We start from the raw sequence: 25,793 nt of genomic DNA on the forward strand, positions 1-25,793 counted from the left end.
CTTGCACACTGACCTTTGTCTTCTCTCTCACAGGGTCCCCGGTGGCATATAGACCTCCAGCCTTGGGCAGGCCCTACTCAGTCTCTGGATGAAGAAGCCTTGAGGTTCCTGAGATATATCAGCACCACCCAGGTTGTGTTTCAGAAGCAAGAGGATTTGGAGATGATGTAAAATATACTGATTGCCCTCTTTAAAGAGGAATTCTTCAGTAAGGGGTGGGGAGGTTCTCAGCCACTCCTGATGGGGACTTGATAAGGACGTGGTTTCTGAGGCATCACTGCTTGAATTTATCCACTCACTTAGAGGCTGATAAGGTGCCATCTATCTGCTTCAGCATCCTCTCCCTTCCAAGAAGTATTGTCATCCTGAAATGTTTTAATGATTCATCCTGATGTGTTTTAAGGATCCACTTTAGAAAATTGCTTTGGAAAACCATTTGAAGTGATTCTTGCCCACTAGTAGTCAAACGTGTCGCAAAACAAAACCCTCTTCTGGAGGTTCGAGCTTCATTTTGTATCTGGAGGAATCTGCCTTTTTGCTTTTCTGCCACAGATGCTTGACAGACAGGGACATGCTAGGCCAGAGAGCGGAGGACACTTTGCAGGCAGTCCAAGGAGAAGCTTATGAATCCAGAGGGTTTCTGTTCTTTAGGGCACTTTAAATCATTACTGAGTGCCGGCCTGTGTTAGTGACTTAACATACTGTGGCAGCTCCTGCCCAGCTCCACACGCAGGCTGAGTCAGTGCCCTGAGCAGACAGAGAGACCGTCCATTAAGGAGAGTCTACGTCTCTTGACACATTAATCGGGAGATTCTGTTTTCAAGTAGACTAATCCTGGGAGAGAGAGGCATAAGAAGAAATCACGGCCGGAGGGAAATTTCTCCCTGAACTGAGAGGTGCTCGTAAATTAGCATCTCAGACTGGCCGTGAGGAGTGCATAGGCCTGCTTGGCAGACTGCACGCTGGAGCTGGTATGGCACTGTGGACCCTGGTTCTTTTGATGTCCCTTCAGCCCACTGGCTCTTGGCATCTCACTCTTCCTCCCAAACCTTACTGGTGGCAAAGTCCATTTTTCATCCGTGGGAGAGAATATATTTTTAGGTCTTTAGAAGGCTAATTTAGGGGTAAAAGAAAGTCTCATTTCTCATATGATGCAGTCAATCAGGGATTTTAATACTTGTCACCTCGACATGGAAGTAAAAGCTTGTTGAATTAATCATGAGTAATGGGATGATAAATTGGTCCCTGTGCTTTACATAATTTTTATCTTATTTTGCTGCTGCAAATTAATTTGGTGGACTGACACAGACTTAATTAAAATACTGAAATTGTAATTTTATAGTTTGGTTTTATGTGAAGAATAAGAGGCTGGATCTCTTAACTGTGACTTTAAGAAGCCCTTAAAGGCCCCAGATAAAAATGAAATGATAAATTTATGAGTTGAATTTGAGAATGATGGGCTCCACCCCCCAAAATAAATTGACCAAGTGAAAGCATCCAAATTCCATTTAATATGTATTGCAGGTTAATGTTCTGTAACTTCTAAAAGGCATATTTACTTAGAAGAAGCTCTTGAGGCATGAAAGGGTCATTCCAAACCCCTTTGGGTCTTTCCCATAGGTTATGAGCTGAGAAGAGAAAAATTCTAAAAAAAAAGAAAAAAAAAAAAGAATAGCGTTCTACAGTGTGCTCTGATGTTGTGACCCAGCGCAATTGATTTTGCTTTTCTGTCTCTCGCTGTTCAGATCTTGAAAAGGAAGAGTATTAAATTATTTCCAAGGTGTCTCCCAGTTCTGTGACCTTGTACTGTGTTGACAGTAGTGTAGGATTGTTATTAACCAACTATTTTTGAGCACCTACTACATGCCAGGAACTGTGCTAGGCCCTGGGGATATAGTCTGTCCTCAAGAGAAATGAAGCATACAGTGTCTCATTTGCAGAGAAATGGGCATACAATGATTGTTCGGCTTGATGAGTACAATAATAGAGATTTGGTTGATGAAACTAATTAGAAGGATTTTTGTCCTCGAGAAAGAATGAGATAGAATGAGATAATTTGGGGTCATTTTCATCAGGGGCATTTTACCCAGGTTAAGTCTTTTGCTTTTGGGTCACTAGAAGGCCAGGAGGTGGGAGCTCATCAGAGATGACACTAACTTATTCTTAATCAGAATCTTTTACTAGCCAGTGCTCCCTCCCCATCTCTATGTAATGCAGAGCTTCTTTTTTTTGGCTGCTTTTGGGGCTTATGCTTCATTTAGAACGCATTTTGAAACTGAAAATATATAAAACTGGCAGAATATTAGAGTCACTATTACCTAAAATGTTCAGTTAGCATAGTGAGTCATAACGGGCAAGGAAGAAAAAACTTAAATCTCTAAAGGTACTAAAGCAAATTCCACTTCCGTCCTCTTATGCTGCTTAAAAAAAAAAATTCCCTCAAATCTGTGTTCAAACTTATACAGCAAGGCCCGGCATCTATTATGTTCATCATTGATTTATTCTTTCCTCAATTCAGCAGGCATTTGTTAAGCACCTGTTTCATGGCTGGCACTACGCTGGACACTGGCTGGAATACCACTCAAACCTGAATTAAATACCCACTCACTTTGGTAAACAGCTAGGGTGCGAGAGAGTTCTAGCAGGATGGACAGATAGGTGGGGAAGCTTCCTCAGACCGAGGTTGCTCAGCCACAGAAGCATAGAGCATGGGACAGTGTGGCATTAGACTGCAGTCGGGATGATGCTCCTGGATTTGTGCATTGTAGTGACTCTGATGACATGATTGGGGCCCTGTATTTTTTTATGAAACACCAGAGGATATGGTGTTTGGGCAGAGTGTGCAGAACATGAGGCTCAATTTAATTAAGTGTTGTTTTCTAATGCAAGAGACCATGATTACATCTCTGAATTCTAGAGTCAGTGATACACCACTGCTAACTAATGGTTAAATCATAAAAACAGTGCTCTGTTCTAAGGGAAGGCTTCAGATCTAGCTTTTTATGGCAACCCCCAAACCATATGCTTCCAGGAAGCATATCTTGCAGTACAAAATTAATCTAAGCAACAGTTGCTGTTTTAAAAAAGAAATATTAAATATGTTTTAAAATCTATCTATCTCTCTAATCCTCTACCTATCTATTTTTGAGAATAACATAAGAACCTGAGCTCTGGAGATTCAGACTTTAGAATTTCATAACAATAGTATTTATAATATTTATAATACACACACATCCATATACACACACACACACAAATGGGGGGGGTGGATAAAAGCAACAAAAACACAACTCTTTCTTTGAAATTTTACCTTTCAAAATAATGGTGATCAAAATACAGTTGATCATTGAATTGATTCTTGCCAAAGGTCCCCAAATTTTAAGGGCTCTCTTTGCCAGGTTCTATTGAAGGGTTGGCAAAAATGCTATTCAAGCTTTTGGGATATAAAATTAAATAAAAATAAATCAGATCCCTGTAAGTTAAATAACTAAAAAAAATTTTAGAAAACATTTTCTTCCTGGAGTCTATTTTCCTTTGTCTAGGCCTACTTTGCTTTTATATGGCTAAAATTTGTTTTTATATGGCTAAAAGGAGAATTAGAAGAGAGAGAGAACACAATTCCTGTAGTTGAAGCTTAGGTAGGAGTTATTGCCCTCACTTATTCTGCTTGCAAGAGGGGTGATTGAAGCCTTGTCCATAAATTAACAAGAAAGTTTGAAAAATCGATATTTAATTAATTTTTAGGAGCTCAATTTTACTGAGTACTCTTAGTTGTTTTCAAAAGCTAATGTCTATCAACAAGATAGTTAATAAATGGTTAAACAGGAAAAACACTGTGTTTTATTTTTGAACTAGGAGAGGAAAAGAGGGATATTAACAGAGAGGTTGAATGGAAAAGAATGCCTTTCCATATCTGTGCAAGATGAAGTCTGTGGAAGAAGAAGAAATGCTTAAAGAGTCATTTTAATATAATAATACCATACTCCCCAGTGTTGGCAAAGGAGGAGCAGCTGAACCTCAAAGCCCTAATCTTGACTCTTAATATTTACCTGACTCTTTCAGGCCTCTGGCTAATCGTCAGTGCTGCCTCTCTGGCTTTGTTAGGAGTGAGGTTGGAGGGGCTGCTGTTTTCAACTTAAGAGTTCTGACCCAAGAGTTGCCTCTTCCCTTGATTTGCTAAGGCACAGCGGAGGCCAGGCGGAACATTTCACTGGGGCTTTACAAAGGGCTTTCAGTAAACTCACAGGACCACTGCATAAGAATCACTTGAGGAAGCTTATTAAAATACATGTGCCCAGGTGTCAGCTCAAAAATACTGATTTTACAGATCTGGAAGAGACTCAGGAATCTGAACTTTTAAGTACCTCCCAGGTCCATGAGAAAGTGGGTGGACCACACCTTGAGAAACACTGTGGGAGAGGCCAGAGTTAGGTTCTAATGGTGTTAAGAGGGTGTTGTAAATGAGAACATGTGAACGTCGCTATCCTTTCTGTCATAATGGAGGTTCTTAGGGAGAGGTACACACAAAGAGCAATAGCGGATGGGCATTATCATACCACTTTAATAAAAATACCCTAGGAAGCTGTCCTTGAGCAAATGGCTCAACTTTGAGGTCCAGGCATGCTTTAGGGGCACACAGAACTGCCCTGGCCTAAATAAATGCTTGCAGGAGGCAGGGTATGGAATAGAGCGCCAGTGGATGTGCTTGCCCTCTCTTAAAAACAGGCCCAATGAACACACTGAGCTCTAATTAGATTAGAAACTTCTCCTCCCTTGGGTGAGCGGGTGGGGACTAGGAGATGGGCAGGCAGAGGCATAATTTTCATTTAGATGTGGGAGAATAATAGGAATGAATTACATAAATTAATATATTGACACACCCAGTTAATAAATGTATTCTGTACTAGTTGCTTGGGTGAAGACTCAATCCCATTTATTATTATTTTTCCTTTACAGTGGTTGTAGTCAGAGTTACTGGGTAGAGAAAAAAGAATATAAATGTATAGGGTTTCATTTTTTAAGCTTTCCTCTAAAATGTCCAAATCCTAGCAAAATAGGCATCACATAATACACTATTTTCAGATTAAAATTTTGGAAAGTCAGTAAAATAAAGGACTTGGGCAAGCCTAGAATATCTTCTTCAGAAGAAAATTGTTTGCTGTTATGTTTTCCAATGAATTAAAGCAACGAACCTCAAAACATCCTTTGCACGTGGAATGGACTGTTGTCTGTGATGTGACAGCAAGAGCTGCTGCATGATTCGTGGAGCATGGTGATGACTGTGAGAGTTTTGAGGGATTGGGGGAAATACTGTTGCTCAGTAAGGTAAATACCTTGGCCATCAACTTGTTTTCTTTGGTTCCAACAGCCTCAGCCATTCACACTGTTGGCCTCAAACGCAAGTCAAAAATTCCTTACAGAGTACATTTACTTAATGTGCATTTGAAATTAGAGCTTGCTTCTGCTTGACTTAGGTGCACATTCCCTTTAGTTTTCTTCTCTAATTTGACGGATGAGTTAAGAGAAGTGCATCGGTTAGCTCAGGGAGAGCCTCCTTCTTGGCTGGGGCCCTTGCTCTTCTCTCTGAGGAGAAAACTTACTAGAACATGGTATCACAAAGAGTCCTGCCCTATAAACAGAGACTAGGGTTTAATTTCACTTGATCTGGATTAGCTGTTTACCTTGGAGAACACATCTGGACTGTGGCCCCACTTCATCTGCCTGAGATAAAGCATCAATAATTTTGTATCCTTCCGAGCCTACTGCGCCCATGGATGAATCTCACAACTTCTGATGAGAATGCTGTGCGTAACAGGCCTCTGTGTTCTGGGAGCATTGTTCTCCATGTCTGGAATGCCCTTCTTGGTCTCAGCCTCTTAATCAACCTCTGTTCACCCTCCAAGACTAACACACTTCTGCAAAGCCTTGCCTGACCTCTCCTCCCTGCCATCTTTGTTCCCGATTTGTTCTCCCCTACGCACTTTGTGCATATGGCTATGGCAGCTCGTAATGTCCTTTCGAACCTGCTAATGGTCTTCACGAGGTTACTTATAATCTGGTATTTGGAATTCTTCTGAACATTTTCCAGCAGTCTTGTGTTTCCCTGAGGAGGGGCGTAGTTAGCAGTGGAGAAGGATATAACTCTCCTGTTATGGTTTCTAGGGATTGGGGAAGCAGTAAGTCCCTACCTACCATTTATCATCCAGCACTTTAAATTATTCACATTGATTTCCAATCCTTACAGATTGCATGTGATCACGTGAACACGGACAGCCTGACTACCAACTCCAGCCCTGCAAAGAAGCCCTGGTTGGTTTGTCTCGATGACAGGTTTGGCTTAGCTCATCAGATCCGCAACAAGCAGTGCCGTCTGTATTCTTTAGGGTAAGTATGTTTCGCAGCAGAAGAAAGCAAAAACAGTTCTGCATATAACGAAGGCCTTCTCAGTAGCACGAAGTTATGAATGGGTGCAGTGTATAAAAGGTGGTACACTTTGCCTCCTGTCCTTATTTCAGACTCATCTGTCTGTTATGTAACAGTGGCTGCTTGCAGATCACCCAAAGTTGTCAAGGCTACTTTCTTTCCCATTCTGCTGGTAGTAAGCTGGCAACTTCAATTTTCAGCATGATGATGATCTTCTTAGTGAAGCCCATGATTTCCAGCTAGAATTAACATTTTTATTATAAAGAGAGAGAAAAATATTAAGAATGCACCTAGAAAAAATAAATTAGAAATTTTATACACTGTTATGATGAGTGACCCAAGGCAAATGGCCACTGCTGGATTTCTATGTTTTTTGCCAACGGCAAATCTGTGTATACTTTTACATTAAAAAAGAAAGAAACAAAGGAGACTATTATGAAAATCATGAAATTTTGTCAAAATTGTGGGAAATATTGATATTCAGTTATTCAGGCTGAAAATGACTTAAATGTACAAATGAATTTAGAGAGCTTTTTATAAAAGGGTGAATATAAAGTAATGAAATTATTTCACCAAATACACCAATATTAATAAAACAGTCCTGAACTTACAAATGATACATGTCTCCAAAAATAGGCAGAGGAGAGTTATTTTTGTTTGGAACACCCTGTTCCATAGACTCTTTGTAGCAGCTGGTGGTTAGGTTCTCAGGCAAGGTCCCTGAGGTCCTTTAGAAAGTACTGGGAACCACAACAAGTGTCATATGCTTGTTCCTCACCTGTAGGTTTCATTGCCTCGATGATTTACATTCAGGCCCATGAACGTAACCAGAATCCTAGATGGGAAGCGTTAGGGGCAAATCCAAAGGTCCTAATAGAAGATCCATTACTTGTCAGACTTTACACTTGATCTTAGCCAGAAGTCCAAGAAGCGATTGTCAAACTTTACCAAACAAGACTTCTTAGTTATAGTCATTGTGGATTTTTTAAAAAACAAGGTTCAAATAAGAGTTTCAGGAAAATAGAAACATTCTTCTATGGGTTAAATGAAGAACGGTGGTATATATTAATGGAGCTTGGTAAGCGGTAGGCACTCAGTATACATGTGCTACGTAAATGATTGCTTGAGGTAAGGAGGCTAAGGAAGGAGGCTGGTTATGCTGTAATTTAAATTTGGAATCTTGAGGATTAGTAAATAAATTGCTTAGCCAGTCGATTATAATAGAGCTGTTTTTCTGGGAGCCCACCGGCTCTGCTTCAAGATTGTAGGAAGAATGGGAAGTTGTGACAGTAGAGTTTATTTTATATCATATTAAAAATGTATGAAAGTAGGTCATAAAAATAGTTGCATAGTACCACATGCAAATTGGAGATCTCATCTTGGTCTTATTTTCTTGCTCTAAACTGCATTTATATTTTGCTTAATATTTTATACCCTGGAATAATTTCATTTAAAGACTATAACTGAGTAACATGAAACTGGGTAAGCTGTTTTTGGAGAAATTTTTAAAATTCCTTTTTGCTTTTCTTATACTTCAGAGCTATTAGATAAGGTAGTTTTGCTGTAAGATTCCAGATTATTACATACAAAAACATAGTTTCTTATTTTCATTTATATGTTCACTATTCAAAACCAACTTTGTAATCACAGATAAGAACAGTTGAATTCCACTGAGGAAAGAAATGAATAGATTATGAGGGTCAACACATTCGAAACTCGAAAATACTTAATTAAACACTGGAAATTAAAGATAATATTTCTTGTGCCCTAAAAAAGAATGCTTTGGATTGTGGATGTATATGTTGCTCGCACTGCTACTCAGGACTGAGGGTTCCCTTTCTCAGGTGAATTGCTTGCCTGGGAGGCAGGTAAATAGCCGGCTGACAGCATCTCAGTTGATGCTGAAGGAAGAACAAAACCCAGGGCCGAAGTGGAGCTCTCGAAATGAGGTGCAGGGACAGGACATGTGGGCCCTGGGTTCCCAGCATTTGGGCTGTTGAGATAGTCGTGAAAGAGGTGGGGAGGAATGTTGGAAGGTGGGCCATATGGCCCTTACATCCAAGCCGTATGTGCTCCAAGCCCCAGGGCTGTGGCAGCGGCAAGACCATGCCACTGCTATGCCCAGTCTTTTCCATCCTAACCGAGGACAATGGATGCAGCTGCAAGTGGAGGTAACTTTCCTGGAGTGAGAGGAAGGGATCTGAGGACATAAGGATCAGAGGACAAAGGCTGATTGCCCTGCTTCCTGATCCGTTTCTTACCTTTCTTCCACCCACAAGAACTAGAGCAGGTATTACGTCCACCTTCTCTCTGATGTCTGAAATCTTTTTACTAGGAGTCGAAGCTTTTTTGTTTCATAGTTAATATAAAAGACATTTTTTTTTCTGGAAAAGTGCACTCTGTGTAAAGTTCAGTTGAAAATTAAAATCAGATCCTTTTCAATTTTGCAACGGGGTAGAATAGACTACGATAGGAAAGGCACTATAAAAGAAAGTTATGTTACGGAGAAAGGGAGAGAGAAATGTGGCTTTGGATAATACCATCTACCGAAAAACTTCAGGTAGGGCTCTCTCTACAAATGTTCTTGTGTGTATAGTGGAAGGAGCTGGTGGGGAGGGTGAGGGTTGTGGGAGGTAGCTAAAATGAAGTGGAAAAAAAATCACCTATTTCATCCTTCATGTGAAAGATTGTATTTCAGGGATAGAAGTGAGAGTGGAAGAGAAAACTTGAGAAGGGATAATACATAGGCAAATATTTTTCATCTCTTCCTTAGTTCTCTAGGCGGTTGCATCATTTGCTTTCAAGACATGAATTCTCAGCATAAGACAGAAGAATGTATAATAGATGACGCATGGTTAGGCAACAAGAGCCAATATTTTATACAGAAAATCTGAGACTTCCAGTTGCCATGAGCATTTTAAGAGGAATGAATGAGCTTCAGAGCCCAAACTTTTCATCTTATACTATTTTAATGAGCACAGCAGGAGCTCATAGTATATACGAATGAGAAACCAGAAAATCCTAGACAAATTTAGACAATTTTTTTCCTAATTGGACCCCCATGAAATTTTAATATGATAGAAATACTGTATATCTTCATGTAATGTATCTATGGTTTGTAAGAAAAAAAGAGTAAGTTTTTTGCCCCCCCGCCCCCGAAGAATCAGTTTTTGCTCCCTTAGGGATGAGATCATCCCCATTGAGAATATATGTTTTAGAGGAAATCTTGGCATTTCATGCAATGTTATTTAATAATAATAATTATAATTTTTAAATCTACTATTCAATGTTATTTATACTTTGAAAAACCTATTTCTTTCCCTCTAGTAGTTGGCAATTTATTGATCTAATTCTAATAACTTTAATAATTAGATAATAGATAATCTAATCATCTATATCATAATAGATGATCATTTGTCCAGATTCTCTGATTTCTGCTGGGATGAAGAATGGACTATTGAAACTCCTGGGGAAAACCCTAATTGTCTTACTTCTTCCAGCAATTCTGCTTTCAGTGGTGAGGGTTAAAAACTTTCCCTGTATCTGTTCTGATTTTATTTTTTTAGTTTTTTTTTTTAACAGCTTTGTTGAGATATAATTCACATACCACACCCATTTAAAGTGTATGATTCAATGGTTTTGGGTCACTATGGTCATTTTTACAACATTTCATCACCCCCCAAAAGAAGCCCTGTACTCAGTAGCAGTCACTCCCAATTTCTCTCCAACCCTCTTTCCCACTTCCGCCTCCTAGTCCTAGGCAACCACTTATTTGCTTTCTGTCTCTGTGGATTTGCCTTCTCTGGACATTTCATATCAGTGGAAGCATGCAATAAGTGGCCTTTTGTGACCTTTTTTTTTTTTTTCCATTTAACACAATGTTGTTAAGGTTCATCCATTTTGTATCATGTATCAGTACTTCATTCCTTTTTATTGCCAAACGATATTCCATTGTATAGGTATACTATATTTTATTTATCCACTTGTCAGTTGATGGACATTTGGGTTGTTTCCAGTTTTTTGGCTATTATGATTATGTTGTCATAAAAATTCAGGTACAAGTTTTTGTGTGAACATTTGTTTTCATTTCTCTTGGATATATACCATTTTACATTTCTACTAAGCAATATATGAGGCTTCCAATTTCTCCACATTGTTGCCAACACTTATTATTATTGGAATTTTTGATCATAGCCATCAAAAAGATAACCACTTTATAGCCACTAGTGGACCTGAAGTGGTATCTCATTGAGGTTTTGATTTGTTTCTCCCTGTTGGATAATGATCTTGAATATCTTTTTATGTATTTAACTCCCGAGTTTTTGATTCCTGGGGAACATAAAGGACACTCACCTTAATACTCTCAGGACTCTTTTAAAAAGAATAACCGAGGACCTGAAACAGTGCCACATCCATTCCTTCTACTCAGGTAGTCGATCTGCTGCACCAGATTAGATAATGGTAAATTTGGGGGAAAAGTAAGGTGGAGATTTCAATGTTCTGAGCTGTGTAGATTCAATAGGAGGTTGAAAATAGATAATGAAGTCTCTTAGGTGAAAAGAATATAGAAGGGGTTGGGAGAGGAATGCTGAATGTTTTTCTAGGCCAAAAAGATCGAGAGAATTATAGTTGAGGGACATCAGAAGGTTGACAGGCCATGGGTCCAGTGAGAAAAAGCAGTGTAGTAGGTGTGAAAGGAGAGGACAAGTCAAATAAGAGTATTGAGAATGTCTATATGGATGATCTCTATACTGAAGACTTATTTTAGTTAACTAGAACCATATAAATACTAGTTATCCAATGAGCTAGTATATTTCTAAATTATAGAATAGGTTGAAATAGTAGAGTCTAAGAGAATGACATATTTCTGTAATGTGTTCAGGTTTGGCCAATATATTATAGATATTCTGTAAGATTCTGGTACCTTAAATCATATCTTAATTATAGGAATTTGGGCAGAGAAGCAATAATCACCACTTTAAAAAACCAACTCTGGGTTAATTTTATGTTTTTCATTCAAATTGATGCTTTAATCAGAGTGATGAACCTTATATCACTAAATAAGGAATATTTCTGAGTAAATTAAAATTTTGTAGGTATATGAATTTTCCACACAATGTGCTACCTGTTGGGTACTTAAATAGAATTTCTTTCCCTTGTTTTTTGAATTTTAGGTGAGACCCCTCTTCTGCTTCCTGAGTACTATATCCAGGAGAACCTATATAGTTGTTTTTTTTTCTTTAACTGTACTATTTTAAAATACATTCTGTTTCTAAGAAAACAGCTGTTGTCTTTAAGTCAAACTGCATGCACAGCACTGTGGCCATTAGAATGGAGAAGGATTACCTCATTAGTAGAATGCATCTCTCCCTAAGGATCTCAGCCTGGGGCTTTTATTTTTGACATATTCAGAGAAAATCTTTTAAGATGGCGGATAGTTTTCTTTGTTTCATCGCTACTGTGGTTTGCATTTTTTTTTTTTTTAAAAACCAACATGATACGCTTCTACATGTTTGAACATGTGATTCTCTTGTTTGCATTTAGCAGATAATTTCTCTACTTCCTCTTATCCAGAAGCTTTTAGCTACAATGCCTTTTGTGAGAGAAGGTTTATTGAATGTGTACAGTTAGCCATGTGTTAAAATAGAAGAAGGCTTGATATAACTAAGAAAACTGGCCTTGGAACCGCCCTTTTGTCAATCCACCACTTTTTGCTACATTACATGTTTTTATTGTTGATTTCCATCCTCTTTCTTTACAGGTTGGGAAGCGATGATACCCATTTTGAAGTTAGCATGGCCAACAATGGATGTGAAGTGCATCGTTTTGATCCTAGTGTTAAATCAGCTCACATTCTGGAGAGTCAGCGCCTTTGGCATCACCGCTTGTCCATTGACTGGCGGGACCCCCATCCAGCTGTTGCTGCCCAAAAACCGCATAGCAACACCAGAAAACTGAGAACCATTTTGAATGAATTTGGGCATCACAAGGTGAGATTTTTTTTCATTTACTTTCATAATTTAATAAAGTAAACAAACTCATAAACTGTTTTTTTTTAAATGCAAACCAAGGATTCGATAGTTGAAAGGTCCAGTTTTAACCGTACCGATCACCTGTCATTATTTATAGAGTCATTTCTGTAGACATGAGGTTTTGGCAAGAATAGAGGCATTTAAATTGATTTGAAAATTTTTAGCTGCCGTTGAGTAGTGCTAAGTAAGGCTTTGGCTAAGACAGGGCAGAGAGACTAAGAAACCTACCTCTGGCATAGGCTCCAGAGTACCATTTCCGTTACACAATTGATTTAAAATTTCCAGACAGAGGAAACCGCTTATGTCAGCCTCAAATACAAAAAGTAATCAGAGCCAGGTTTATGTTTGATAACAGATTGCTTGTGTATCATGTTTCTCACTGTTGTAACAATTATTTTGAGTCTCCAGGCTCTAAAGAGGTCAGAAAATATGTGTAGTTTTTATTAAAATGTACTTTGTAAAGTTGAATGAACATCACATATGTTGCAACTGATATAATTATGTCAAAAGATATCAAGTTTCTACAAATACTTTACTGTGAATGGCTAGCAAAAAACTCAAACTTTGAACTATGTTCTTTAAAAGCAATTTTTAGTGTGGAACGGAGCTAACTGCATTCTGTAGGCAGATACTAGAGAAATTCTCCTGAGCATAGTTGGCTTATGTTTGATCACCAACCCTTCTTGAGCTTGGCCTATCTTAGCTTATTATTCCCAGACAGAGATGGCATGTAATTTAGAACATGCCAGAATGGGTATTTCTGAGAAATGTTGTACATGGAACATAATTTTCAACTTGAGTTTGCTGCTTGATCTTTAAAAAAAGGGCTTTTCCTCTGCATTGTTTTTCTTCCTTCTCCCCCAACCCCACCTTAAAAATAAAAAACCCAACTACCTTTAATTGGACAGCAGGAACTTCTTCAACCGCAACTTCAAAGAACTGCTGTTCTTTTAACATGTGATTAACTATTGATTTGTATTTTTGCTTTGCCACTGAGAGTAACTAGCATTTAATATTTAGGGGCCTTAATGAAAAACATATAGGATTTTGGGGGGTAAAATCTCTGAACAGAACCCAAAGAAGTGAGAGCATTTTTCAGAACTTCATTTTGTTTTTGCCTTCATAGACCTGTTTTTCACAGCTGAAAATTACAGGCTTGATTCTCTAATATGTCAGCTCTAGATCATTCAAAGAGCTAAGCACTGATTCTTTGTGCTCATTTAAGCATTTTGCAGCTCCTCCTTAATGCTCTTTACATCCTGGCCCTATCCACCCCCACGTTTCAAAGAAAAGATTGAGTATAGAAAAAGAGGTGAAACTCAAAGCCATTTTGCTTTTTTCGATAATATTTTAGCAAAAGATTTCCTAAATGTGAGGATAAAAATTAGACATTGAAAATGATCTGTGGATGTAATTATCTAAACCACATTGCCTATGGAAAATAGGTTTTCAGACAACCAGGTTTGCACCTGAATTGTGCTTGTTCCCCTTTCGTGGGAGTTGAAGTAGGCAAAGCATGAAGCCTTTACAATACTACTCTTGAGGTGGCAGAAACATTTACATTGGTACCTAGAAAAGAGAAATGTTTTAGAAATTTCTCGTATTACTAAGGCTACTTGTTTTTATTAAAAACATTAATAATATCACTTAAAAATAGTTAAGATGGTAGGTTTTATTTGTATTTTACTACAATAAAAGAATATGAAAATACCCCAGTAATAATGAAAGTGATTTGGCTTAGAACTGCCAGACATGTTTTTGCTGCTTAAAAAAAAAATCCCTTGTTGGAGAATTTATATCTATATCTATATCTATATCTATCTATCTATCTATCTATCTATCTATCTATCTATCTATCTATCTATCTATCTATATATATTGATGAATGCTTTAGAATAAAAGCAAAACTAAACCCTTCGGTGAGTGATCGTTCCCGTTAGGAATTTGCTTCTAGGAGGGGCTCTGCAATGCCAGATGAAAAGAAACATCGTTTCTGGCCTGTAGCTGCAAGGTCTGTTTTCATTTTTCTGCATGTGTATACACACTGGTAAATAGGACATGGCTCTTGCAGAGAAAGCAAATAGAAAACACACACACACACACACACACACACACACACACACTAAAAAAATGGCAGTGCTTTTTGCCTTGCCTTCACTCATTTTTCTGAAAGTGACTATGGAAACCAAAGGGTGATCTTTTGCTTTCACTTCATGACTTTAAAACATCTCATATAGATGTTTTCCATGTTAAGCTGTTACTTTTTCTTCTCCTTATCATACCTTGATTCCTGCCATTCAAACGAAGATGAAGGCAAAATGAAAGACAGTTTTCTGAGATGGCGACAGATGCACATGGCTTTCATACTGCTTTTAAAACTCTTTGGTAATTTTAACTTCAAACCATAAATCAAAAAAAAAAAAAATCCTTTCTAAAGCATCAAGTGAGAGCAGCTTCCTCAGCAAAAGCACAGGAACCAGAAACCCAGTCTGTCAGGGAGTAATATCACCTGAATCCAGTATTATTTGAAATGATTAACTGTCTTTGCTGCAGTGCTTGTTAGTACCTATGCATGAGAATTTTTCCAGAATATGACTAGAATATTGAGTCTGAAATTTCTGCTCATATTAATCATAATGTATGTTTTTTTCCTAAGGTCTTTATTACATAGATGATCCAGGTTAGTTAATGAGAAATTATTATTATTTTTAGTCTTAACCATGCTGCTGATGATAATATGAGTAGCAGGACTGTGTTAGAGCTTACCTCTGTAAACTCCTTAAGCTAGGTTGGAGGCATGGGTCCTTTTGTTAATTTTTGGCATCGGGCAAGTCTTAAATTATTCTCTTTTAAAATGCTCAATTTCATTGTCAGTAAAACTGAGACAGTGATCCTACCTAAATGGATTGTTTTTGAGAATTAGATCAGAGAACACTGTGAAAGGCTCCAGCAGAGTGCCTGGCATGAATTAGTCATTCGATCGTAAATTTAAAGAATTTTTATTATCAATTTCAGGACATTTTTACTGAATTTCACAGAAATTGTTTTCTTCTTTGTTTTCAGGAAAAATATATTAGAGATTTCTCTGGAAATTGCTAACTGCACCTAATTCCAGTCAAGAGTTTTTAGTGAAAGCTTTGCGTGAAACTGAAGGGCAATTGGCCCTTCAGATGTGGTCTTCGAGAACTATTACTGTTTGCTGCCTCAGGGCACTGAACAGTTTTGTAGTGATTGTATAGAAAGTAATACTGTGCTGTATAGAAATTAAATAAGCTGCTGAACATTAATACAGAGCAGATGTAGACTAAGGGGTACGACTCAGGTGGAGTCAGATTTCCTGCCTGCTCAATGCAGAGGAGGGGGACCTCCCTCCCCTCCCTGGATGCTGCCTCAGAGGCTGAGTGTCAGCGTGGCCTTTTATGGGAGGGGCAGGTTCTGCCTGCCTGCGCGGAGAGCTCACCATTGATCACGAAACATCAGTTCTGCTGTATGGTCCCTGCTGTGTTTGAGAGAATATGGGTTTTGAAATTAAACTCCAGAAAGTTTCCTTTTCCTTCTTTCTTATCAAACTGGCAAATATAAACAAGATATTGATACGTTGGAATGCTTTTTGGGAATAATACTGATGCTTTGCTGGTGGAGATGGAAAATGATAGACTCTTTCAGGAAGAAAATTAGATCATGTGTATATATGATGTCATTTCTATTCCTAGAAATCTTCTTTGCCTTAAATTCTAATTTGTCTGCTATTAGTTCTGCCATTCCAGCTTTTTTTTGGATAAGTATTTTTATGAAATGCCATTCTAGATTCTTTTATTTTCATTTTTTTTAAATATAATTTTGATGTAAGTGTAGCCTGTAAGAGTGGCATATTCAATATATGCTTGGATTGTGTTTTTAAATCCAGTCTGATCATCTCTGCCTTTAAACAGGCAATGTTCATAGTTATTGCGAGTACTGGCATATTTGGACAATTTTTACTCTTTTAAATTGGGCTCTTTTGATTTTCTGTACTTTTTCATTCCATTCTTGCTAAAGCTTGTTTTTTTTTTTTCCCTTCGTGGCTACCCTAAATTTTAAGTGTATATAATTAACTATGCGATGTTAAAACAACATATAGAATTATCAGTATTTTTACATTCCTCCTAAATACAACAAAGATCGCTGCAAATTAATTATCTATTGAACATGACCAACCTACACTGTTATTTTTCTGGAGTTTTATCTTTTTTTAAACATTTTTTTATGAAAAAATTTCAAACACAGAAGTTGCAAGTTGCAAGAATAATGCAGTGAACTCTCATATATTCCTTACTGAGATTCACTACTTGTTAGTATTTGCCACATTTGCCCTCTGATATATATATATGTATATATTTATATATATACATATATATATATCAGAGGGCAAATGTGGCAAATACTATATATATGTATATATATATATGCATACATACGTATGCATATATGTATATAAATATTTGTATTCAACTTTGTCTCTGCAAATTTAAAAAAACTCAATGGAAATCAATGGATAGGTACTTTCATAATACAACTATCTGTATATGTGAGTTTAATCTATTTACGTTTATCATGATTGCTGACCTATTTGGATTAATTGCTTCTTACTTTGGTATATCTCAACCCAAGTTGGCATCATAATTATTGTAAAAACAGTGGAAATACTCTTATTAAAGTCAAGGGAAAATAAGGATGTGTGTCATCATTAAAAAAAACTAGATTAGAGTTCTTTTTAAAACTTATTTTGTGATAATTATAGATTCACAGGCAGTTGTAAGAAATAATGCAGAGATTCCGTGTACCCTGCCCAGCTTCCTCCAATAGCAAACTTATAGTATGATATCACAACCAGGATGTTGACAATGATACAGTTTGGATACAGAACATTTCTAGCACCATAAGGATAACGTTGTCCTTTTAGAGCCATACCTACCTTCCTCCCCGCACCTCTTTCCCTAACCCCTGGTAATGACTAATTTGTTTTCCATTCATATAATTTTGTCATTTCAAAAATGTTATATAAATGGAATCATAGAATGTGTAATCACCATTGTTATTTAACACAGTTTTCAAGATAATAGCTAACAATTAGAAGAGAGGAAGAACTTTTAGACATAAAATTTAAGAAGAAAGAGGTAAAATTTTAATTATTATATGCACTCATTGGCAGATAATACGATCGCATACTGGAAAACTCAAGAGAATTTAATGAAAAACTATCAAGAAATAAGAGAATTTCATGAGTTGTCTGAATGCAGTATACAAACATGTAAAAACTGTACTTTTATGACTAACCGGTTAGGATGTATAAGGGAAGAGAAGACACCATTTACAAAAGCAATAGAAAGAGATAAAAATAAACTTAAGATATGCAAAATATACAAGAATAAAATGTTAACTAAGAATTTGAAAGAAGACTTGAACAAATTAAAAAACATAGTATATTCTTGGATAGAAGAACTCATCATCATAATGTTAATTTTTCTTAAGTTACTCTATTCATTTAACATGATCCTAATAAAATGGCCAGTAGGATAATTTTTTTTTTTTTTTGGTAGAATTAACTAAGCTGATTCTAGAGTTCATATGGAATTAATGAGCAAAAATAGTCAATCAAATTTTGGCAAAGAAGAATAATTAAGGAGGTTGTTAGGCCTATGAGATATTAAAATTTCTTATAAATCTATAATGATTACAGAAAAATGGTACATTTGCATTAATAAACAGATTAATAGACAGAATGAAAATCCAGAAGTAGATCCAAATACGCGCAAGTTTGATATATGATAAAGTTGTTATCTTAAATCAGTGGGAAAGATGGATAGTTGAGTAAAAGTTATGTGGACAACTGGGTAGGCATTTGTAAAAAATTAATTTTGATCCATTTCTGATGCCTTCTATCAAAAAAATCCAAATCAATCAAAAAATAAATTTTTTTTTTAAACTGACACTATAAAACTACTAGGAAAAAACTATGGGGAATTAAAAAAGAATCCTGGAGTAAGGAAGTTATAAAAGAAGAAATGATTAATTTGATTACATATAAATATAAAATTTCTGCCTGGTAAATATATCAAAAGCAAAATTAAAAGACAAACAACAAACTAGAGAATATTAATATTTTCATTGGTATATAAAGAACTTCCACAAATCAATAAGGAAAAGATTAGCCACTTAATAGAAAATTGGATAAAGATGGAAAAAACAGCTCACAGAAAAAGAAATACAGATGGCTCATATGAAAAAGCATTCTAACTTGCTCATAGTAAAAGAAATACACTTAGATTCACCTATCAGATTATCAAAGATAAAAAGTGGCATGAATGTAAATTAGTACAATCTTTTTATGCAAGACAGTTTGGCACTATTACTACATTGCAAATACAAATGCCCTTTGATCCATCAATTCTATTTCTATGAATTTACCACATGGCCACACTCCCATATATGTGAACTGATTTATGAACAAGGTTATTTTTTGCTTCATTGTTTGCGATAGCAAAGAATGAGAAATAATCTACATGTCCACCATTGTAGAAGTGTTTAAATAAATTATTGTAGAGCTTTTCATGGATTGCTTACAATGCCCCATGAAAAAGGAAAAAAACAATCTTTATGTATGATATGAAACAATTTCTGAGATATATTTTTAAGGAAAGGACTGCCAGAATCCAGAGTTATGGCTGCCACCATTCTCCACGCCACTTCTCTCTCCCTACTATTTCCCCGTCTCCTGTTCTTTCTGTTCCTCTTCGCTCCACAGGGTGGCAGCGGCCTGCATACCAAGGGTCCCCTTTCCCTGGATACAGTCACTTTCTACAAGGTCATTCCCAAAAGCAAATTCGTCTTGGTGATGTTTGACACTCACTATCTCTACAGTGAGAAGCAGGATGAGTTCAAGCATCTGGCTGAAAACTTGGCCTCCAGCGATGATCTCCTGGTGGCAGAGGTGGGGATCTCAGATTATGGTGACAAGCTGAATATGGAGCTGAATGAGAAATACAAATTGGACAAAGAGAACTATCCCGTCTTCTACCTCTTCCGGGATGGGAACTTTGAGAACCCAATCCTGCACAAGGGGGCAGTTAAGGTTGGAGCCATCCAGTGCTGGCTAAAGGGGCATGGGGTCTACCTAGGTTTGTCTGGTTGCCTGCCTACATATGATGCCCTTGCTGAAGAGTTCATCAAGGCCTCTGGCGTGGAGGCCTGCCAGGCCCTCTCAAAGCGGGGACAGGACAACCTTGCAAGTGTGAAGGAGATTGAGAAGTGGGCTGAGTAATACCTGAAGATCATGGGGAAGGTCTTAGACCAAGGTGAGGATTTCCCAGAGTCAGAGATAACCCGGATCACCAACTGATTGAGAAGAACGAGATGAGTGACGGGAAGAAGGAAGAGCTCCAGAAGAGGTTAAACATCTTGACTGCTTTCCAGAAGAAGGGGGCCGAGGAGGAGCTATAAAAAGACATTCCTGGGTTTTCCAGAGTTTGGTGAGGGTGGGGAGGGAGAGCTACCTGCTGGCTGTGAGAAATTCCTAGGATATAAGGGAGTGGTGGGGAAAGTGACACTAAACCAGAAATCTGAGCAGTGCTGCGACATTGATGCTGATATGACCGTGCTTGGGACATCTCTATGGCCAATCTGGATATAGCTGGAACATTTACTCAGATGGCTTGTGAAATTTCCCCTCAGAAGGAATTGGTGCTATAATGAATGTACAGCCCAGATCGTTGATATCTGTAATTCTGATCCAATTAAAGTGTCTGTGTTTTGGTTAAGTGGCGGGGGCGGGGAGGGGGGCCGGGTGGGGGGGCGCGGGGCGGGCAGAGAAGAAGAAAAGGAACTTACATTGCAAAGCAATTGCTAAGCAATTTTGAAAAAGAAAAACAAAGAGGACTTAACACTACTTGATCTCGAGACTTAATATAAGTGGTAGCCATCAAGAGAGCGTTGTACTGACATAAATATAGATAGACATATAGCTCAATGGAACACCAAGAGAATTTGGAAATAGAAACATGTATATGATTAATTGATTTTTTTACAAAGGCACCAACATAATTCAAAAGGAAAAATAATAGTCTTTTCAACAAATGGTACTGGAGCAACTGGATATATGTATGGAAAAAAAAAAAAGAATCTTGACTTCCATCTCACATCATCAGAAAAATTAACTTAAAATGTGACTTAGACCTAAACATAAAATCTAAAATTATAAAACTTCTAGAATAAAATATAGGAGAAAATTTTCAAGAACTTGAGTCAGGCTAAGAGTTCTTAGATACAAAAATTGTAAACCATAAAAACAAAAAGTTCAATTGGACTTCATCAGAACTAAAAACTTCAGCTCATTAAAAGACATTGTTAAGAACATAAAAACCAGGAGAAAATATTTACCACAAACATATTAGACAAAAGAATGTAGAAAGAACTCTTACAACCAAAAATGAGACAAACAACTCAATTTAAAAATGGGCAAAAGATTTGAACAAACACTTTACCAAAGAAGATGTACAGTTGGCAAAGCACATATGAAAATATACTCAGTACCATTAATTATTAGGGAAATGAGCATTAAAGCCACAATGCAATACCATGTCACACATGCCAAAATGGCTAAAATGAAAACATTGATGTTCCTAAGCGATGATTAGTGTGTGGAGTAACTGGAACTCTCAAACATTTCTGGTGAGAAGGCAATCTCTTTGGAAAAGAGTTCAGCAATTTCTTATTAAGGTAAATGTACATTTATCAAAGATTGATCCAGCAAACCCACTCCTAAGTATTTACCCAAGAAAGTTGAAAACATAAGTTCACACAAAAACCTGCACTTGAATGTTCATAGCAACCCAGTTCATAATAGCCTCAGCTGAAAACAACCCCAACATCCAACAAGTTAATGGGTAAAGAAGTTATGATATGAATATACCATATACAACATACCACGTACCATTCCATCCATATATAATGGAATATCACTCAGCAATAAAAAGGAACGAGCTTAGTGATTCATATAACAATGAACAAATCTCATAGACTTTATATTGAATGAAGGGAGCCAGATTCAAAAGACTACATACTATATGATTGTCTACTTATCTGAGGAGACAAAACCATTCTATAGTGATAGAAATCAGATCAGTGGTTGCCTGAAGCATGTGGTGGGGGAATGGAATAGGAGAGTAACTGAAATGGTCACAAAGAAACTTTTTGGGGTATTGGTGATTACCAATGGGTATATGCATATGTCAAAAGTCATTGACCTGTATACTCAAAATAAATGAATTTTATTGTATATAAATTATACCTCAATAAAAGCAAATTGCAGAAGAATGTGTGCAGATTCCTACCATCCTAACACACATAATTATTTTTATGTGTATAGAATCTCTGAAAATATATACAAGAAAATAGTGATACCAGTTGACTATAAGGAGAAGAACTGGATGGCTTTGTCTTTTGAATTTTGTACTTTGTGAATATTTTAAAGGTTAAGATATTTTAAATAGTGTTCCTTTATTCTCTACTCTGGAGAGAATAAATGTATTTTAGAACCACTCAGTTTATCCTCCTTGTCTCTTACTTGCTTTTTCATGTTTTAAAATATCAATCACTGTCCTACTTTTGAGTGAATTCCTCAGTATTAGCTTCCAATTCTTTAATTTCCTTTTTAACAATGTCCAGTCTAGAGTTTATATCATTTATTGATGTTTTTAAAAATTACAATGACGAATGACTATACTTTTAACTTCCAAGATTTTGAATTGGTATTTTTCCTGTCCATCTGTTCTTTTCTAGTTTTGCATATTTTTATTTCAAAATGTATTGCCACTGCTTGCATGTTCATGAAAATAGATATTATTCTTATTGATTGCTTTGAGCATCCTAACATACTTATTTTAAACTTTTGTCAGACTGTTCAACAACACTACTTTAATCTCAGAATGAAGTAATGTCGCAGTTATTGCTTTGGTTGGCTGTTTCTCATCAGTTGATTTCTGTGTGTATTTTGGAACTTTTGTTTGCTGGCTCATTTTCAAGGGGAGGATTTTCATTTGGTTTCGCTTTTTTCTTTCCTTTTAGGTTCATCCTTCTCTGCCTAATGATTTTATAGTAGCCTTCAGGGCCCGATTTTACATAAGCATTTGGGGGCTCCTGCTCCTCCCTGTGAGATTGGGAGTATGGCCACTGAACTATTTGGGATCCGGCTCATTTGCTGGTTGCTAGGGTATGTCTCTCTCTTCCAATCCCTAGGCAGTGTCTGGTTTTAAGCCCCAACCCCAGCCAGTGGTTACCAGTCGTTTATTTCAGGGTCCTTTTTGACCCAGGAAACTGCACTCCAGTCCTTGGCTTTAATCAATGAATGTTGCTTGGCTGTTCTCTCATGGGAACACTTGTTGTTCCTGTTTGCTGTAGGACATGCACCCCCAGGACCACTGCCACCTGCTTTAGGGCAGGAGCCCAGCATGTCCCGGTTTCAGTTCTGCTCACTGCTCTGTGTTCTGTTCATCTTGTTTTTTAACTCTGCTTTGTCCTTTTTGTTCTCTTTCTCTCTTTTATAGTTCTCTTTTTTTGCTTTGTGTCTGGAATGCGCAGGAGTGTATCTTGCCTTCATACTTTTGTTTAAAGTCGACTTTAAATTGATTTACCTTTCTTACTTAGAATGATCTGGAGAAATAATATCCATGGACTCATGACTCAACTTTTCTAGTTATGTTTTCTAATATATATTAAAAATACCTAACAAATTAGAGACTTTGAAATACTTAATTATTGCCCCAAATCATATTCTAAACCAAGATTGCTCATATTTAAGGTGTATACGAACCTCTTGGGGAATCTAATTAAAATACAGACATCTATTCAGGAAGTCTGGGGTGGGCCTGAGAGTCTGCATTTCTAGCAAGCTCCCAGGTGGTGCTGATGCTGCTTGTTGGGGGACCATACACTGAGTAGCAAGAACTGTATCACAGTGTAAGAAACGCAGGAGTGGAAGATATTTAACAGTAATTGGCAATGATGGGACTTGAACCTAGGTGATATTTCCCCAGAGGCCCAGCACCGGGAGGGCTACTTTGTGCTCTGTTGATGTCCTTCCCCCTCAGCCTGAGTCCCTGCCAAGGTAATGCAAGGCACAGATGCTGTGCTGTGCTCCAGATCATTTTTCCATTCTTATTCCTGTGCCAGCTTATTGCACCAGATTTTTGCACTAGACATGCTGTTTTCCTGGGATACATTTTTTTTTTTTTTCCTCAGGAGGAAAGCTTCTTTATAAAAAATGTCCCCTGGTCGTCTGCCACACCAATTCAAGGCCCAGACATGCCTGAGTCTTAGATGATTAATGGTTTAGCTGGACCCCTGCTTCTCAGATGTGTGTTCCTAGCTAAGTTTTGTATGTGGCTCAAAGCCAGAGACTCTTTATTGTGTGGAATCCCACAGTGACTACCTAGTGAAATGCCCAGGAAATGTACCACATACTTGTCAACTGGACTTTGTCCCTAGTATCTTTCTAAATAAAATGTGTAGGGTATCAAAGTTTGATTACTTCATCTTTTATACAACCTACTTCAGAATTAATAAGCAGCAGCTTGAGCCTCCGGAGGCCTTAGGCACTGATGTTTCAGAAGAACATTGGGTGGGAAACTCCATGGAAACAGGCTACGCTGTGGTAAAGGTAGACTAGGTACCAGTGCAATCTTCTATTTAAGTTTGTTTATATTCCTTTTTCAAAGAGAGGTGAGTATCTTCCTGTGTATTCGAAGGCCACTTCATCTTGCAGAAATGCTATTTAATAATGATAGTGCTGTGTTTCTGTGAAAAAAGCCAGTGGCAATTTAAGAGTAATGAGTCATTCATGGTCTTGAATTGCAATTTGAAATGCAGAGACATCTTTTGGTCTCCTTCAATCTGCAGTGGACCCTAAGGACATGCCATCTTGAGAAAGTGAATTGAAAATGTCCACTCTCAACATTTAGGAAATGAGTTTTTGTACCTTTTCATTCTTCTTTAATGGTGAAATTTGCTGTGAAGCACAATGTCTGAGCTTTACTTAATGACTTTCAAACCATTCAGTGTTTAGTAAACACGTGGATACAACAGATTATAAGGCCCATTTGAAAATGAACTAGGTACATCTGGATTTAGTGGTGGTTTGTGTTTTCTTTGACGTGTTCTTCCCTTGGTTTTCCTTGGGCGGAAGCCATGACTGGCGAGGTTGTATGTGAACGATCCCCTGGAATCTGGAGACCTACTTTCACCTGTATAGCCCTGTGATTCTCAGATTTCACTGTTAGAATTTAAAACACTGAAAAATAACAGCAACTTGCCACAAACAAAGGCTCCAAGTTCAGGGAACTTGACTAAAATGTCAAATCCAAGACCAACCTCAGAGATTCTGATTTAGGTGGTCTGGCATGGAGCTCAGGAACCTGTATTTTTAACATACCCGACTCAGTTCTAACCTAAATGATGTGAAGATCACCTTTTAGGTGTGTTGACAGGACTTTAGTGGCTCAGCCTTTCATCTGCAAATCCTCTACCCCTTGCTGTGCATAAAACCCTTTAAACAAGAAGGTGTCTAGAGCCTGGCTGTTTACTCCTTCAGCTTCTCTCCCTGTTTCCTTACCAGTCACTGTGTCCTCTATGCCTCAGTTTCCCCTGTTGTAAAGTGTGTGATTCGGAGCCCCTGCCATTTGAGAAGGTTGTGCAGGCAAATAAACTCATGTCAGTGAGAGAAATGAAGGGCAAGTTTTCGTGAGACCAGAATTGTGATTTTATATAAAAGAAAGCATTATGACAAAAATTGTTTCTTTGAGATTTCCAAAGGGGCCATGTATTATTACAAAAGAGGAAGGTTTCGCATATGGAGGAAATTAGCCTCCAGAGAGCTGGCATTTGTTGTTGTTTGCTGTGAACCGGGGTGGGTGTATTTGTCTAAGAATCTTGCCATTTTGACAAAGTTAGGAATAAGAGCCAAGTGAATACTGAGAGAGCAGAGGGGCTCTAAGCTTCAGGTGCCCAGAAAGGTCTCCCTTTGTGTGACTTTCTTTGCTGAAGGAGACTGTGGGTCGGTAGAGGAATGTCATGTTCAGTGTGGCACAGCTCAGATTCGCCAGGTCACACGAATCTGCAAGCTCCTTTATGTGTTAAAAAATGCTAATGCCTTTTGACAGTAAGAGGCCCCAGAACTCGCTATTAGTGAATCCTCTGAAGGAGTGTATTCCTGAGCAAATCCTGTGAGGTCACACCCAGGCTGGATATTTCTGCCTCGGGAGCTCAGCCATGCCAGTTGAGGTGCCCAAGCATAACAAACCACCCATG

General features: G+C 37.7%; 1 protein-coding gene and 1 pseudogene across 1 annotated transcript in view; both read left to right on the plus strand.

Annotated features, from left to right (window-relative positions):
* Positions 1 to 25,793, plus strand: part of METTL24 (methyltransferase like 24) — an 85,543-nt gene that overhangs the window by 30,535 nt on the left and 29,215 nt on the right. The window contains exons 2-4 of the mRNA XM_011364826.1: positions 34 to 132; positions 6,245 to 6,384; positions 12,185 to 12,413. Of these exons, the coding sequence (XP_011363128.1) occupies positions 34 to 132; positions 6,245 to 6,384; positions 12,185 to 12,413 (468 nt within the window). The remainder of the gene's footprint in view (positions 1 to 33; positions 133 to 6,244; positions 6,385 to 12,184; positions 12,414 to 25,793) is intronic.
* Positions 19,156 to 19,934, plus strand: LOC105295236 (annotated as a pseudogene).

The sequence above is a fragment of the Pteropus vampyrus genome, unplaced genomic scaffold (genome assembly GCF_000151845.1).
Source record: "Pteropus vampyrus isolate Shadow unplaced genomic scaffold, Pvam_2.0 Scaffold101, whole genome shotgun sequence".
NCBI lineage: Eukaryota > Metazoa > Chordata > Mammalia > Chiroptera > Pteropodidae > Pteropus > Pteropus vampyrus.